The sequence below is a fragment of the Anomaloglossus baeobatrachus genome, chromosome 4 (assembly GCF_048569485.1).
Source record: "Anomaloglossus baeobatrachus isolate aAnoBae1 chromosome 4, aAnoBae1.hap1, whole genome shotgun sequence".
Taxonomy (NCBI): domain Eukaryota; kingdom Metazoa; phylum Chordata; class Amphibia; order Anura; family Aromobatidae; genus Anomaloglossus; species Anomaloglossus baeobatrachus.
In genome coordinates this window covers 415,388,054-415,403,192 of record NC_134356.1, presented here as the reverse complement: position 1 = coordinate 415,403,192, position 15,139 = coordinate 415,388,054, and the positions used below count along the sequence as shown (strand labels likewise).

At 45.8% G+C, this 15,139-nt stretch overlaps 1 protein-coding gene across 1 annotated transcript in view; it reads left to right on the top strand.

Annotated features, from left to right (window-relative positions):
* The first annotated feature begins 1,588 nt into the window (after positions 1-1,588).
* The window catches only part of CEP41 (centrosomal protein 41), a 125,048-nt gene continuing 111,497 nt past the window's right edge, over positions 1,589-15,139 (top strand). Inside the window, exon 1 of the mRNA XM_075345351.1 lies at positions 1,589-1,747. Within this exon, the coding sequence (XP_075201466.1) occupies positions 1,715-1,747 (33 nt within the window). The 5' untranslated portion in view covers positions 1,589-1,714. The remainder of the gene's footprint in view (positions 1,748-15,139) is intronic.

Sequence of the window (15,139 nt, the reverse complement as noted above, 5' to 3'; positions counted from 1 at the left end):
GTGTGTATGAGTATGAGTGTGTGTGCGATCTGATGTATGTGTGTATGAGTATGAGTGTGTGTGCGATCTGATGTGTGTGTGTATGAGTTTGTGTGCGATCTGATGTATGTGTGTATGAGTATGAGTGTGTGTGCGATCCGATGTGTGTGTGTATGAGTATGAGTGTGTGTGTGCGATCTGATGTGTGTGTATGAGTATGAGTGTGTGTGCTATCTGATGTATGTGTGTATGAGTGTATGTGCGATCTGATGTATGTGTGTATGAGTATGAGTGTGTGTGCGATCTGATGTGTGTGTGTATGAGTGTGTGTGTGCGATCTGATGTGTGTGTATGAGTATGAGTGTGTGTGCGATCTGATGTATGTGTGTATGAGTATGAGTGTGTGTGTGCAATCTGATGTATGTGAGTGTGTCGGCCAGCAGCACACCTGCTGGGAGATCGCAGAAGGACCTGGGAGCCATGCAGACATCTGGGGTCTGGTAAGGGGTGGGAGGTCTGCTTTTTTGTGGGGGGTAAATGTACCCCCAAACATGTTTTCCCATAAATAAGACCTACCTGAAAATAAGACCTAGCACTTTTTTGGGGCAAAAAAAAAAAGATAGTGTTTTAGTTTTGGAAAAACAAGATAGATGGTGAACGTAGATAATCAGTGTAAAAAAACTGAAGAGGAAAGTCCAGAAATCTATGAGGGACAGAAGATCACCACGGGTAGTGCCGCTCTGTCGGCTTCCTCAGGGGGTAAAGGGAATCGATTGGTTAAAGCACCACTACAACGTTTTGTTTTTTTCAGCGCTGGAGTGACTCCTTGCATATAATTTCCCTGTCCCGTTATATACTCACCCGCTGACGTTTTCATGCTCTTTTGGAGTTGCTCTGGTCCCGCGGCGCCATCTTGTGGCCAGAAGTCAGAAGTTACATCACAAGTGCTCTTTACAATTCTATGAGCGCCAGAAGGAGGCTCTCATAGACTTGTATTAAAGAGCGCCTTCCGGTGCGCTGCATAAAACACAAACGTAGGAAGAAGGATGACAGATGAAGATGCCAGAGGGGAAGTATATGACTCGGACAGGGGAATTCGATATAAAGCGCCACTCCAACAGTGAAAAAAAAAGCTGGAGCGGTGCTTACAAGGGAATGGAGCAATTCAAGCGGTAACATATCACAAAAACAAGCTCTTGTGGTTATGTCAAAGGAGAAATACAAAAATTATGGAAGAAGAAGAGGACAATAAAAATAAAGCAGAACAATGGAAATTGTCTCAGAGGGAAGGAGTTAAACAGGTAACTTCTGATGGGGACATAAGTGGTGTCTGTACAGGAGAGCCCTGTAATCCGGAACGTCTGATAACCCGGAATGTTTCCTGATCTGCAGGATACTTGGAATATCACCTATTGGAGCCCATGTCTGTGTATCTAGGGAAGCATGGAGGTCAGTGCAGTGAGGACATCCCGCCCTGCACACAGTGGCCATGAGCGAGGGCCCCCGGGCATCCAGGCGGGAACACGAGCTGCAGTGACCACAGCGTCCCTGTCACCTAGCAACCACAGGGAACTGTCACCGGCCGCAGAGGACACGCCCCTCCGCTCAGTAACGCCGCTTCTCATTAGTTTCCTGTCTGCTCTTCACCAATCAGCGGAGCGCTTGTTGGCAGGTGGTCCGGCTGAGGCGGAGCAGGCGGGCGGCGGAGTCTGGGCTGCCGTGCTGTTTGAAAACCATGTCTGCGAGGAGGAACATCGGGGACCCTGAGGTGAGAGCGCCGGCGGCGGGAGTGTGCCGGGGCAGAGGCTCACGGCTGTACTGTGTGATGTAGGAACACTACATACCGGCAGATCACGGGAGGCCATGCTGGGAGTTGTGGTTCTGTACAGGTTGGAGAGGACAGACAGTGAATTGTCATGACAACGAAGATGACTGCATTTTTACCATAGACATGGCGTCTTGTATAGAAACCTCACGTTCCTTGGCAGGGGCGTACATAGAAAGCCCATAGCAGGAGGTGGAATTGAACCATAGACCCCCCCCCCCCCTTCCCCATCCCCACCACGAAAAAAAAATGGTCTGGGTCACATAAGAACATATCTCACAACCGTACAGCCCTTACAAAGTGATTTCCTCCTATTGAAGCCCCTAGATTCCCCTTTCATTGCAGCCATAAAGTATGATGCCTACAAAAGTGCCCCCAAACACTGTATGATCCCCCACAGTGAATTCTTCCGCAGTACCCTCCACACACACTGTATGATGACCCTACTGTAACCCCTCAACTACCCCTGCATAATATGGTGACTCCAAAACGCTACGATTCCCATCTGTGACCCCCAAACAGCCCTCTATGCAGTGTAATGGGCATTCGTACAGTATAATGGCAGCCCACCTCTTCACACTGTATAATGACCCCCACTAGTCCTCCAAACAGTATATTGACCCCACATAGCCCTCCGCACAGTATTCTAGACCCTACACAAACATTCACATTGTATAATTGCTTACGTACAATATAATGGCCCTCAAATAGCTCTTCATAAAAGTATAAGGCTCCCTCATAGCCCTCCATATAATATAATTAGCCCTACAAAGCCTTCCATATAGTATAATGGGCTACACTTAGTCACCCATATAGTATAATGCACCCCATATGATATAAAGCACCCCCCCATCTTCTTCCACCAGTGTACTCACTGACTTAAAAATGAAATAAGTACCTTTCCTCAGTCTCTGTACAAGCGTTCTGTGCACATCTCTACACAGCGGGTGCATTGCAGGGACGTCATGGCGCTCAGTGTGCTGAGACATCAGAGCTCAGACACAGTGGGAAAATGATGGAGGAGGCAGAGTCAGTGGAGCGCTCCCTCTTTCATCGTTGCTTTCAATGTTATCGTCATCGTCAATGCCGATACAATTGAAAGTACGATACTGGCATCGGACCCCCAACTCATGGGCCCCATAGTGATTGTGTGGTCTGCTGCCATTGGCGGTACGCCACTGTTCCTTGAGTATACTATAAATGTTGGATTAGCCTGGACCTCCAAGCATCAGATGTTAAAGGGAACATGTCAGGTCCCTTATGCCATCCAAGCCAGCAGCAGTCACATTTGCATGTCAAAATTCCCTTCCTAACCAGCTCTGTCATCATTTTCTAAAATCAGTGTGTAAAAAAAAAAAAAAAAAGAGCCATAAATACCTGTTTTTTTTGGATGCAAATTAGGGCCTTGACCGGTCCAAGGGGCATTGTTTCCCCAGCCTAGTCAGCCCTCTTCCCATGTTATCATGCCCCTGTGGGCAGCTGCACATGCACACTGCTCAAGCCAGGTGCATGCGTCCCAGCTACAGAGAGGTGCACGGCACATGATCGGCAGTGCAGAAGCTGCTTTCAGATCCTGCGCAGTGCACTTGTCATGAGTGTCTAATCACAGTTGAGAGATGTGTGACGCTTCTGTGATCTGAGCTTCACTCTTTCTTGTGTGGATCAGCATTATAAATGTATTTGCTTTCTTTTGGTCCTTCTGGAGTTAATGTCAGTTTTTCCTACTAGCAGCTCCTAGCTAATCACCTCATGTGCAGTGGGTTTGTGACCCCTCCCAGGTGACTGCGGCTCTAGGACCTGCTGGATATCTGCTTATATTCATATAAGCAGATATCCAGTTTATAGCTGCTTATATGAATATATAGCTGCTTATATTCAGTTGTTGGAGCTTTCATGTTTGTGTTTTTGTCGTTGTTCCCCTGTCTGTCTATCTCCCCATGTGTTGTATGATTTGTAGTGGTGGGACTAGTGCTCTTGCCAGCCTGCTCGCTAGCCAGAGTGAGTGCAGGGCTAGCTAGGGTATGAGGTATCCTGCTCGGCGACAGGTTGAAAGAACCTGTATAGGGATTTTAGGGAGTGCAGGGTATAGCCTCATGTGAGGGTAGGAGGTCTCCTTTCTCCTTAGAACAAGGGCGGAGCTGGCTCTAGGGAGTTGTTATAGTGTCCTCCTTGTTCGTTGTGTGTTGTATAGTGCCCAGACGTCCGTAGGTCTGAGAGCAACTGTCACACGAACAATTCGGACACTAGTAACTCCAAGCGTGACAACACCTCTCCGGAGCATATACCTGGCTGCAGAGGCACACTGACGTTGCTAAAATTATCCGCGTCCATGCACAAGATTTCCAGGAACTGGCTGTGACGCCGGCTCATGGAAATCATGTCATCACAACCACAGGCAGGTAATTAAAGGGAACCTGCCACCACATTTGACCTATCTAACCGATAAATATGGGAATACAGGTTATAGAATGCTGAAAAAGTCATACCTATATGCCTCGTATCTGAAGCCTCGTTGATAAATAATTTTTTTTTAATTTATTTATTTCATCTCTCTATGTAAATGAGCTCTTCCAGGCTATGGGGCAGATGCTGCCTGGAAGATAATCCTCCTCCAGAGATTATTTTATTTAGAAGCGGCGTTACCAGTGTGACGGCCGCTCTCTGCTCTCACTGCAGAGCTGTGTGTGATTAGAACTGACACTTCTGTAGGGAGAACCATTCTTCAGATCTTCAACAGACACAATCCTGGAGTAAGGACCAGAACCGTTTTATCCAATATTTTGGACAAAATAAAAGGAAAGAAGACTTTGAAGAGTTACCACAGACAACTGGATTAAGAAAGCTATTTCTGAAGCAAATACAAGTGCATCTCAATAAATTAGAATATCCTCAAAAGGTGATTTATTTCAGTAATTCAATACAAAAAGGGAAACTCATATATTATACAGTGTGTCCACCCATATCCTGTCCAACGCCATTAACCCCTTCAGCCCCGGGGCACTTTCCGTTTTTGCGTTTTTGTTTTTTGCTCCCCTTCTTCCGAGAGCCGTAACCTTTTTATTTTTCCGTCAATCTTGCCATATGAGGGCTTGTTTTTTGCGGGACAAGTTGTACTTTTAAATGAAACCATAAGTTTTACCATATGGTGTACTGGAAAGCAGCAAAAAAAATCCAAGTGTGGAAAAATTGCAAAAAAAGTGTGATGGCACAATAGTTTTTCGGATGTTTTATTCACGGTGTTCACTATATGGTAAAACTGATGTGTAGGTATGATGCCTGAGGTCGGTGCGAGTTTGTAGACACCAAACATGTATAGATTTACTTGTATCTAAGGGGTTAAAAAAAATTCACAAGTTTGTCCAATAAAAGTGGCGCACGTTTTGCGCCATTTTCCGAAACACGTAGCGTTCTTATTTTTTGGGATCTATGGCTCAGTGACTGCTTATTTTTTTGCGTCTCGAGCTAATGTTTCTAATGGTAGCATTTTTGCGCAGATGCTACGTTTTGATCGCCTGTTATTGCATTTTGCGTAAAACTTGCGGCGACCAAAAAACGTAATTTTGGCGTTTGGAATTTTTTTGCCACTACGCCGTTTACCAATCAGATTAATTGATTTTATATTTTGATCGGGCATTTATGAACACTGCGATACCAAATATGTGTATATTTATTTATTTATTTTTTAACTCTTTAATTTTCAATGGGGGGAAAGGGGGGTGATTTGAACTTTTAGGTTTTTTGGTTTTTTTTTATTTTTTAAAACTTTTTTTTACTTTTTTTATTTTATTTTACTAGTCCCCCTAGGGGGCTATAGCGATCAGCAATCCGATTGCTGATCGCTATCTGCTGATCACAGCTATACCGCTGTAAACAGCAGAAATAGTCACTTTCTTTTTTCCTCTGCTCCGTGCCGAGGAAGAATGAAAGTGAAACTTCATAGCAGCAGGCGTCATCACATGACCCTGTGCTACGATGGCAACCACCGAACGTCACGTGACCATTCACGTGACGTCTGGAGGGGGCGGCGGTAAGTAGAAAACATGGCCGCGCGCATATAGATCTCGCTGCCAGACTTTGGCAGCGAGATCTAAGGGGTTAATGTTCCGGGTGGAATGCGATTCCACTCGGAACATGTAGGCACACATGTCAGCTGTTGAAAACCCGCGGCAGGGGGCGGGGCTTACCGGGACACGATCCATGACGGAAAGATCCGTCCATGGTCGTGAAGGGGTTAACTTGAGAATGGCAGCAGCTATAGGCATAGAAGTGGTGTCTAGGTATAGTAAAGTAGCCATGCGCTATGCAATGAAACCACCTATAGCGCCACCTGGTGGAAAATAACAGAGTTAGCATTTTTATCTCGAAAACGAGATAGAGAAAAAAAGTGAAACAAATAATTATAGGGCATCATCAATTCAATACGAATCGACACCTTGCATACAGAAATGCTATGATATTAAACCCATGATTTCCCCCCCCGAAACACCGAATGCTGGTCACGCATATGGCACTCATTTAACTTTGATGCTCAAAGTGGCCACCGTCAGCTGCAATGCACATCTGGACAGCATACTGTATCTTGCTGCACGTTGTGCAATATGGTAGGTGACACGTTTGCACAAGCATCTGTGATATGTCATCGTAGGTCCTGCAATGTTGGTGGAGCGGTCGCATACACCTGCTGTTTGATGCGACCTCACAGAAAGAAGTCCAATGGGGCCAGGTCAGGTGAGCGTGGAGGCCACTGCATGCAGCCACCATACCCAATGACTTGTAGGAAGGTCTCCATGAGGTATCGCTTCACGTCCTCAGCCTTGTGAGTTTTACATGTTATAATCATAGCATTTCTGTATGCAAGGTGTCGATTCGTATTGAATTGATGATTCCCTACAACTTTGTAATTCACTTTTTTTCTCTATCTCATTCCGTCTTCAAGATAAAAATGCGAATTCCGTTGTTTTCCACCAGGTGCCGCTATAGGTAGTTTCATTGCGTAGCGCATGGCTACTTTACTATACCTAGATACCACTTCTATGCCTATAGCTGTCGTCGTTCTCAAGTTAATGGTGGTGGACAGGCTATGGGTGGACACACTGTATAGTTATTACACACAGTGATCTATTTCAAGTGTTTATTTCTGTTAATGTTGATGATTATGGCTTACAGCCAATGAAAACCCATAGGTCATTCTCTCAGAAAATTAGAATATTATATAAAACCAACTGAAAAAATAATTTTAAACTTAGAAATGTTGGCGCCTCCTGAAAAGTCTGTACAGTAAATGCCCTCAATACTTGGTCGGGCTCCTTTTGCATGAATTACTGCATCAATGCAGCGTGGCATGGAGACGATCAGCCTGTGGCACTGCTGAGGTGTTATGGAAGCCCAGGTTACTTTGATAGCTTTCAGCTTGTCTGCATTGTTGGGTCTCGTGTCTCTCATCTTCCTCTTGACAATACACCAAAGGTTATTAAACCAGGTATTGGCACTTTTGGAAGTGTGGACAGGTGCCAAGTCCTGCTGGAAAATGACATTTCCATCTCTGTAAAGCTTGTCGGCAGAGGGAAGCATGAAGTGCTCTAAAATTTCCTGGTAGATGGCTGTGCTGACTTTAATCTTGATAAAACACAGTGGACCTACACCAGCAGATGACATGGCTCCCCAAACCATCACTGATTGTGGAAACTTCACACTAGACCTCAAGCAGCTTGGATTGTGGCATCTCCACTCTTCCTCCAGACTCTGGGACCGCAATTTCCAATTGAAATTCAAAATTTACTTTAATCTGAAAACACCTTTGAACATGGCGCAACAGTCCAGTTCCTTTTCTCCTTGGCCCAGGTAAGACGCTTCTGGCATTGTCTATTGATCATGAGTGGCTTGACACAAGGAATATGACAGTTGTAGCCCATGTCCTGGATACGTCTGTGTGTGGTGGCTCTTGAAGCACTGACTCCAGCAGCAGTCCACTCCATGTGAATCTCCCCCAAATTTTTGAATGGCCTTTTCAAAACAATCCTATCAAGGCTGCAGTTATCCCGGTTGCTTGTGCACCTTTTTCCACCACACTTTTTCCTTCCACTCAACTTTCCATTAATATGCTTAGATACAGCACTCTGTGAATAGCCAGCTTCTTTAGCAATGACCATATGTGGCTTACCCTCCTTGTGTAGTGTGTCAATGACTTCCTTCTGGACATCTGACAAGTTAGCAGTCTTCCCCATAATGGTGTAGCCTACTGAATCAGACTAAGGGGACCATTTTAAGGCTATGTTCACACAGTGCATCTTTTATTGCGTGTTTGGTGCGTTTTTGAGGTTACAAAGATGCACCAAAATGCATTCATTTCCTTATCCCACACCAATGTAAAGGCCCCGTTACACGCAACAACGGATCTAACGATATATCGCTGGGGTCACGGATTCCGTGACTCACATCCAGCATCGTTAGCGGCGTCGTTGCGTGTGACAGCAAGGAACGACTGTAAACGATGGAAAATACTTACCTTATCGTTGATCGTTGACACGTCGTTCCTTTTTAAAAAATCGTTGATTGTTGCAGGACGCAGGTTGTTCGTAGTTCCCGAGGCAGCACACATCACTCTGTGTAACACCTCGGGAACGACTAACTGTAGCCTACCTGCGGCCGCCGGCAATGCGGAAGGAAGGAGGTGGGCGAGATGTTGTGTCCCGCTCATCTCCGCCCCACCGCTTCTATTGGATGGCCGCTTAGTGACGCCGCTGTGACTCCGCACGACCCGCCCCCTTAGAAAGGAGGCGGTTCGCCTGCAACAGCGACGTCGCTAAGCGGGTAAGTCCGTGTGACGGCTCCAAACGATTTTGTGTGCCACGGGCAGTGATTTTGCCCGTGACGCAAAAAACGACGGGGGTGAGTGCTTTCGCCAGCGATATTGCTGCTTGTAACACCCCCTTAAGGCTATGTCTGCACGTTGCGTAATTTCATGCGTTTACACTGCATATTTCACTGCAACGTAAACGCATGCGTCCTGCGTCCCCAGCACAATCTATGAATGTGCATAATCCATCCACATGTTGCGTTTGGGAGCGCAGTGATTTGCATGCTGAAATTTTGCTTCAAATCGCTGCGCTCAAAAAAGCAACATGTCACTTCTTTCGTGCGCTTTGGATGCTGCTCTCACTCTGTCTATGGGAGAGGCAGCATCCAGAGCGCATGAGATCGGCATCTATTCTGCAGACACACTGCATCCATTATGCAGTGTTTCTGCAGTGATTTGAAGCGCACATATGCTGTCAAATCGCTGCAGAATTTTCAGCATGGACACTACGCAACGTGCGCACATAGCCTATGAGATTTCTATTTTGCTATCTGAATTGTAAAGCGCTGCGGAATATGTTGGCACTATAGAAATAAAGATTATTATCCACACTGTGCATATTTTTTGTCTGCATTTTGGCTGTGTTTTTGGAGATGCAGGATATCAATTCTTTTTGCGTTTTTCCAGCGTTTTTTGAGCCCTCAAGTCAATAGCTTTGACTTAAAAAAAACACATTGGGCAAAATGCAGTAAAAACGTGTCAAATGCATGCGTTTTTTGATGCGTTTTTGCCACAGGTACATTTTTTGGGGGGCAAAAACGCTGCATCTTTGTGTTTTAGAAAAGATGCACTGTGTGAACATAGCCTAAATGCTTAAAGGAGTTGTCCGACATTAGATTACCAAAACATTTTGTGTTTATCTGTGCTGTATTGTCATATAAATCACCCCTACATTGTTATTTTTTGTTTTCTAACTTTTGTTCCTCTTGAATTATCCTTTTATCTCTGCAGCTCTTTGTTTACATTCAGCACAAGCAAACTGACCACTTCCTGTGCAAAACCTCAGTCAGAGCTGGCACCGCCCCAACCTCAGTGTCTAGCCTCGCCCCCTGCCCGCCCTCTGCCTGCCCCCTGCACACACATTCCCTGTCAGTATTCTGCCAAGCACCTGACCTGTTATCACTGCAGCATTGCAAATAACACACACACACACACACACACACACACACACACACACACACACACACACACACACACACACACACACACACACATACGGCTCTGCAACCCACACACACACAAACACAACACACACACACATAGGGCTCTGCGCCTCACATCACATCAGGTTCTGCAACCCTACCCCCACCCACACACACGGCGCTCTGTACTGACCCCCCCACCATCGTTCTGTACCGACCCCCCCACCCCCCCACCATCGTTCTGTACCGACCCCTATGCATATGTGTGCCTTACGGTTTTTTTTGCGGACTGCAAAAAACGGAAGCAGCAAGAAAGATAAATAGATGAGTAGATCTAGAGATGAATAGATATATATAGAGACAGAGAGATAGAGGGATGAATGAATGAATAGAGGGATAGATAGATAATGGATAGATAGAGGGATAGATAGATGAGAAAGACATATATAATGTCCCACCCCCCCCTGCATATTCTTAGCTGGCACCCTTTAGTGACTTCCATGTGGCACTAAAGGGTGCTTAGCCTTGTATTTAGCCAAAAAAATAAATAAATAAATAATTAAAAATAAAAGCGACGTGAGGGCCCCCATATCTTTTGTAGCCAGCTAGGGTAAAGCAGACGGCTGCAGCCTGCAAACCACAGCTGGTAGCTTCACCTTGGCTGATAATCCAAAACAGAGGGCACCCCACGCTGTTATTTTAAATTAAATAAATAATTTAAAACAAAAAACATGGGGTCCCCCCCCAAATTGGATCACCAGCCGAGGTAAAGCAGACAGCTGTGGTCTGGTATTCTCAGACTAGGGAGGTCCACTGTTATTGTACACTCCCCAGCCTAAAAATAGCAGGCCGCAGCCGCCCCTGAAGTGGCGCATCCATTAGATGTGCCAATGCTGGCTCTTTTCCCCAACTCAACCCGTTGCCCTGGTGCGGTGGCAAACAGGGTAATATATGGGGTTGATGCCAGATGTGTAATGTCACCTGGCATCAAGCCCTGGGGTTAGTGATGTCACGCGTCTATCAGATACCCGACATCACCAACCCAGTCAGCAATAAAAAAAAAAAAAAATAGACAACAAAAAAAGTTTTATTTGAAAAAACACTTCCCAAAACATTCCCTCTTTCACCAATTTATTGAAAAGAACAATCAAATCTGGGTCCGGCGTAATCCAATAAGGTGGACACATGACTATCCATACCATAGTCAATGAAGAACAGAATGTTCCCCATCGGTTGGGAGAGAAATGCAGTGACCTGAGCTAACATCAATAGCCCAGGTGACTGCAGGGGATAACGAGCGCTGTTGCCAGGAGGTTAGATGAGATCATTACCTTCTGTGACGATCTCCTCTTCACTCCTGTCAGCGATGTCACTGCCTTCTATGCCCGCCGCGTTCTCAGCAGTGTCGCACGTGATGTCACCGCTAGTGACGTGAGAACGCAGCGGGCATAGAAGACAGTGACAGCACTTACAGGAGTGAAGAGAATATCGTCACAGCAGGTAATGATCTCATCTGCCTCCTGCCTCCATCCCCGAGGCTGCCAGCACTGCAGGGTGAGAAGCTGCTGATACTGCGGGCAGACACACACTGCAATGATTGCAGCTGCAGGGCTGGAGCGGGACACAGACTGCACGGGCAGGTGGCCCGGTGCTGGCGGTGACACCGTGGGCGGGGAGAGTACTGGGTGCGAGGGAATGTGTGGGAGGGTGCAGGGAAGGGGGCGAGGACTCCATGCACTGTACAGCCCAGCAGGGCGGCAACATGCTGTTCCCAGATTTGCATGTCAACATGGTCCTGCCCATGTTCACATGAAATGACCGGAAGCAGCAAAATCGCGACCGGAGCGGTCACATGACCACTCTGAGCCGGGGGAGAGGGGCTGACAGCAGGGCAGGTAAGTGCTCACTATCTACTTACCTGCCCCAATGTAGCCCATTAGGGTAATAATAAAAAAAAGTCAAAGAAGCCGGATAACCCCTTGAAGAAGCCATTGCAAGTGTTTTGTGGTAATTATTCTAATTTTCTGAGATAATGACTTCTGGCTTTTCTTTGGCTGTAAGCCATAATCATCAATATTATCAGAAATAAACACTTGAAATACCGTAGATCCCTCTGTGTGTAATGACTCTATATAATATATGCATTTCCCTTTTTGTATTGAATTACTGAAATAAATGAAGTTTTTGATGTTATTCTAATTTATTGAGATGCACTTGTAGAAGTCAGTCTATTACCTCCAGAGAAATTGAGAGCTCACTCCACAAGAGCAATGTCTGCTTTTTGGGCCGAAAGGTCAAGTGCTCCATCGAGCGGATCTGCTGAGCCGTCACCTGGTCCTCAGGCCATACCTTTTTCTAAGCATTATAGATTTAGATGTAATGTACAATAAGAATATACCCTTTGGGAGGAAAGTCGTCCAGGCAATTGTCCTTCCCTGCGAGTTTTCTCTGGTGTGCCTCCTGTTGTGCTGTCATGGAGAGTGAGGGGAGAACATGGAATTAAACTTACCAGTAATTCCTTTTCTAGGAACCCTTCATAATAGCTCTGGTTATTCCCACCCTTCCATTCATTATGTATTCCTTTTACACTTTGGTGTTAAAGGGAACCTGTCACCAGATTTGTCCCTTTATAAGCTGCGGCCACCACCAGTGAGCTCTTATGTACAGCATTGTAGGATACTGTATATAAGAGCGCATGCCGCTCTGTATAACGTAAAAAACGTCAACTCAGCTGTGGGGAGGTCGGGTCTGATCGGTGTCGCTGGTCTTGGTTCGGGTCCTCTTCTCTTCCTCCATTGCTGCCCTCATTCCCTTCTCCATGTGGATTATTAGGCTATGTGCGCACGTGTGCGTAATTCATGGAGTTACGCTGCGCTTTGTAGCGCAGCGTAACTGCATGCGTCCTGCGTCCCCTGCACAGTCTATGGAGATTGTGCAGGGGCCGTGCGCACGTGGCGTATTAGAATGCAGCGATTCGGCTGCTGCCCGAATCGCTGCGTTCTAAGAAGTGACATGTCACTTCTTCCATGCGCTTTGCCGGCAGCTCCTGCTCTGTCTATGGCAGGAGCTGCAGGCAGAGCGCACGTTCTCGCCGGCACCATGCGCTTCAGAACGGAGCTTTTCAGCTGCGCTCTGAAGCGCAGCTTTTAGGTGCCGTGCAGAGCGCACACGTGCGCACATAGCCTTACATGATCCACAGCAAGGTCTTCATTGCTCAGGTGCACTTCTCTGCTCAAAGTATTTTAATGCGCTGGCGGTCTTTGACCTTCCCCTACGCCGGTGCACTTGGAATTTTTTCCTGGTTCCCAGTACAATATGGGGCAGAATGAATGGTGACATTCAAAAGTACAACATGTCCCACAAAACAACAAGCCCTCATATGACTATATTGACGGAAAAATAAAAGTTATGGCTCTTGGAATAAGCGGAGGAAAAAATGGAAAACTGCTTGGTGAAGAAGCGGTTAAAGTTTGTTTCCAAATCAGAGAAAAGGAGTGTTATATAGCCCTCATAAATATTAAGCAAATGGTCCTCTTGGACTTCTCTGTGGTATACTGACTTCTAGAAAAGGGAACCCTAATTCTTCCCATAGGCACAGGTTATACTTTTTGGACTAGCATTTGTGACATATAAATTTGCCATGCTAGAAATATCTCCGATGGTAATACCGTTTTATGTTTTATTGTGGCCCTTGGACCAGAAAAGGTTGTGCATTCTTGGTTCAGTTAGTGGTTGTCGGTGATCCATACTCAGGACTGACGTTCTCCGATGGTGGCCTGTGCCTTGAGGGCCTGTTTATTTTTGTACCTATTAAAAGACATGGATTTTTTGTGGTCAGAATAATCCTTGTGAAGAAAGTACTCCTTGAACTTGCCCTTAAAACAAGAATTAATGGAAAGCAATTCTATACTGAATACCATAAATACATAAATATACAGTAACATGAGATTAACCTTTTGGTGTACATTTGGTGGGTATATTTCGGAATCCCACAGTCCTGACTGCTGGAAACCATAGTCAACTGCTCTCTTCCAAAAATCTCTACAAAAACTGGGATCAAAACGATCTTAAAAGCCATAAATGAATATAATGTGACATTCCTCAAAATTGTTTCTTGGATGAGAGTGGAAATTAAACAACCTCCAAGTGCCGGCTACAGGAACAACTGTGTTTTTGTAGCGCCAATTCACTTCTTTGAAACAAAGTGTTGTGCAGTCGGTTTGCAGTTTCTAGCTTCCGCCACCTGTTGCCGGTGCTTGGGCGCTGATATTCCTGTATTATTCACCAAAATGGGATGAGATGGCAATTGCCATTTAAAATAAAAGCCATGCTACAATCATTGAAATCCTAATAAGCCCTTATAAATGCAGATCTGAAGACATCCAAGAAAACCGGAGGTTATGTAAGAGGATTGTGTATCGAGGAGAGGCAGAATATCCACATAGTAAATAGAGCATGTTCACCTTTCATGGGGACAAGCATTGTCAAGGGAAGGCAGCAGTCTGGCTCGCTTGTTGCTGGAGGTAATGCCCACAGGAATGGCTCTGCATGTCACGGTAAAGATGGTCATGCAGCTCATGTACTATAGCCCATTTGAAACTAGGGTTTTATTTTTGTATACGCTATTAGGGGACATTGTGCAATGGGTAAATGTAGTATTGTCAGGGGAATAAAATATTAAATCAAAATAAAAATAAATACACATTTATACGTTTTCCTTAGCCTCCCACTTCCATGTGACCATTGTCACAGTCGTTTCCCAGTTTTTGGAGACCAGTGAGAGCTTGAGGACTGGAGCCCCTTATCTCTATCTGGGCTTCTGCATTTAAATGTGCTTTTGCTTCCTTTGGTTCTGAAGTAGATAAATGCCAGTTTTTCTGTGTGCACCTCTCCTGTAGTTGAGGTCAGCTGCACCTGCTTGATAGCCACACCCCCCTTGAGTTTAAATAGTTGGCTCTCACAGCAAGGTTTGCTGACTATACAAAGCTATTTGTATGCTGCCCTCTTGGTGAAGGAGCTGCTGAGGATTCATCCTGTAGTTGGATCTTCTCCATTTTTAGTAGTATTGTATTTGTTTGTCTCCCCTACCCTCTTGTTGTATTAGTGCAGTGGTGGGCCTAGTGAGCCGCATCGCCCCACTCCTTAGCCAGGACTATAGTAGGGATTTTTTAGGATTTCAGGTATTCCTGCTCTGTGACAGATGCGGAGCCTGTATAGCAGACCTGGGCAAGGGGCGGCCCGCGGGCCACATCCGGCCCGCCTACTCTCTGTGACCGGCCCGCCTGGCTCAGGGCGTCCTTGCTGGCCGGTCACTGATGAGAGCAATCTGACCTGTTC